The 1,721-nt window shown below is 42.6% G+C and overlaps 1 protein-coding gene across 1 annotated transcript in view; it reads left to right on the forward strand.

Moving 5' to 3' along the window:
• The window catches only part of LOC103129648 (PR domain zinc finger protein 12-like), a 6,526-nt gene that overhangs the window by 899 nt on the left and 3,906 nt on the right, over positions 1-1,721 (forward strand). The window contains exons 2-3 of the mRNA XM_016665284.1: positions 720-785; positions 916-1,040. Of these exons, the coding sequence (XP_016520770.1) occupies positions 720-785; positions 916-1,040 (191 nt within the window). The remainder of the gene's footprint in view (positions 1-719; positions 786-915; positions 1,041-1,721) is intronic.

Below are 1,721 nucleotides of genomic sequence, written 5' to 3' on the forward strand. Positions count from 1 at the left end.
ATTATTATTATTATTACTTCCAAGTTAAAACATGATCGCCTCAATTCATATTTTAGGGACTTTAGATGAAAATTTCATTCCGTTTTTATTTTGGATTTAGTTTTAAACATAATTTGATTTGAAATAGAAAAACGAAGGAAAATATTTTCTGCTCAAAGTTCCGATCCATTAATTTGATCAGATATTGAAACTTTTCTGAACATGAAGATGATTTTTCCAGCTCAGCGCGGAACTTTTCTCTGATTTCTGGTTAAATTTTATTTAATTTTATCGTTTGATTCGTTTTTGTTTTTGGTGAATTTCGTTAGAAATAATTCCAGAGAAAATATTTCAGTTTGATTTTGTCATTTTTATCATTTTCTGTCATTTTGACGGAATTATTTCTGTTTCTCTGCAGGAGTTTAAAGGCGGTTCCGGCTCAACCCGCCGCTCCGGCTCCGGCTCCGGTTCCGTTCTTTTTTTCTATAATCTAAAATGTTTTTTCTGTTTGTGCTAGTTTCGCGGACCGGACCGAATCGAACCGAACCGAGCCAGGAGATCCACAGAAGCCGAACTTTTCTTGCAGTTTTATTCTTGTTTTTTCCAGTTATTGTCATTTGGTTCCGAACCTCGGAACTGGGTTCGGCGAGCAGCGGGACGGTCTGGTGCCGCTGAGCCAGAGCCGAACCTGGTTCTGTTCGGAGAGAACCTGAGCTAAGTGAAGTTCTGTTTGTGTTCAGAGGTCCAGAAGCTGTCCAGCCTGGTTCTGCCCAGCGAGGTCATCATCGCGCAGAGTTCGGTTCCGGGTAAGCAGAACTTTAACGGAATAGTTTATGTTTCTGCGAAACGAAGCAGAGATAATATTACACCCTGTAGAGGTTCAGTTCGGTTCGGTTCGGTCCGTCCGCAGGCTGATTGGACCTCTCTGTGCTGCAGGAGAAGGACTCGGGATTTTCTCCAAGACCTGGATCAAAGCCGGAACCGAGATGGGTCCATTTACCGGCCGCCTGGTCTCACCGGAACATGTGGACCTGTACAAGAACAACAACCTGATGTGGGAGGTGAGGCCCGGCAAGGTTCGGTTCGGTTCGGTCTGGTCCAGTTTGGTCCAGTCCGGTCCGGTTCGGTTTGGTCCAGTTTGGTCCAGTCCAGTTCGGTTTGGTCCGGCCCGGTTCGGTTCGGTTCGGTCCAGTAAGGTCCGGTCCGGTTTGGTCTGGTTCGGTTCGGTCCAGTGAGGCTCGGTCCAGTCCATCCTACACACCCCAACCTCCGGTTCTGTTCGCGAATTTCAGGCTTTTCGGAACATCTAAACACTTCCAGTAGAACCAGACAGAACCGAACCAGAACCAGACAGAACCGAACCAGCTCCGGAAAGATTCTTTAAATGAGCCGAATCTTCAGCGGTTTTTCCCGCTGCAGCAGCGATCGGAACCAGTTCTGGACTTCCATCACGTCAAAATATAAAAATATCAGTTAAGTCAACAAACGGTGCGAAATTTATTTACGTTTTATTTTATAAGTTTGTCTAAACATAAATAATAATAAATATAATAATTCATTTTTACAGGAGCCGAAAAACACAAAGAATCAGCAAAAAGTGCAGCCATAATTAATATTTTAATTTATTAAACATTAAAATCAGGGTTCAAACTGTTTGACTGTCGAATCAAAATTCTGCAGAAAAACTATAAAATATTACAGAAGATGAAATAAACTACAGAATGCAGCAGTTCAATAATAAT

This window comes from Poecilia formosa, unplaced genomic scaffold, assembly GCF_000485575.1.
Source record: "Poecilia formosa unplaced genomic scaffold, Poecilia_formosa-5.1.2 Scaffold561, whole genome shotgun sequence".
In the NCBI taxonomy this organism is placed as follows: Eukaryota; Metazoa; Chordata; class Actinopteri; order Cyprinodontiformes; family Poeciliidae; genus Poecilia; species Poecilia formosa.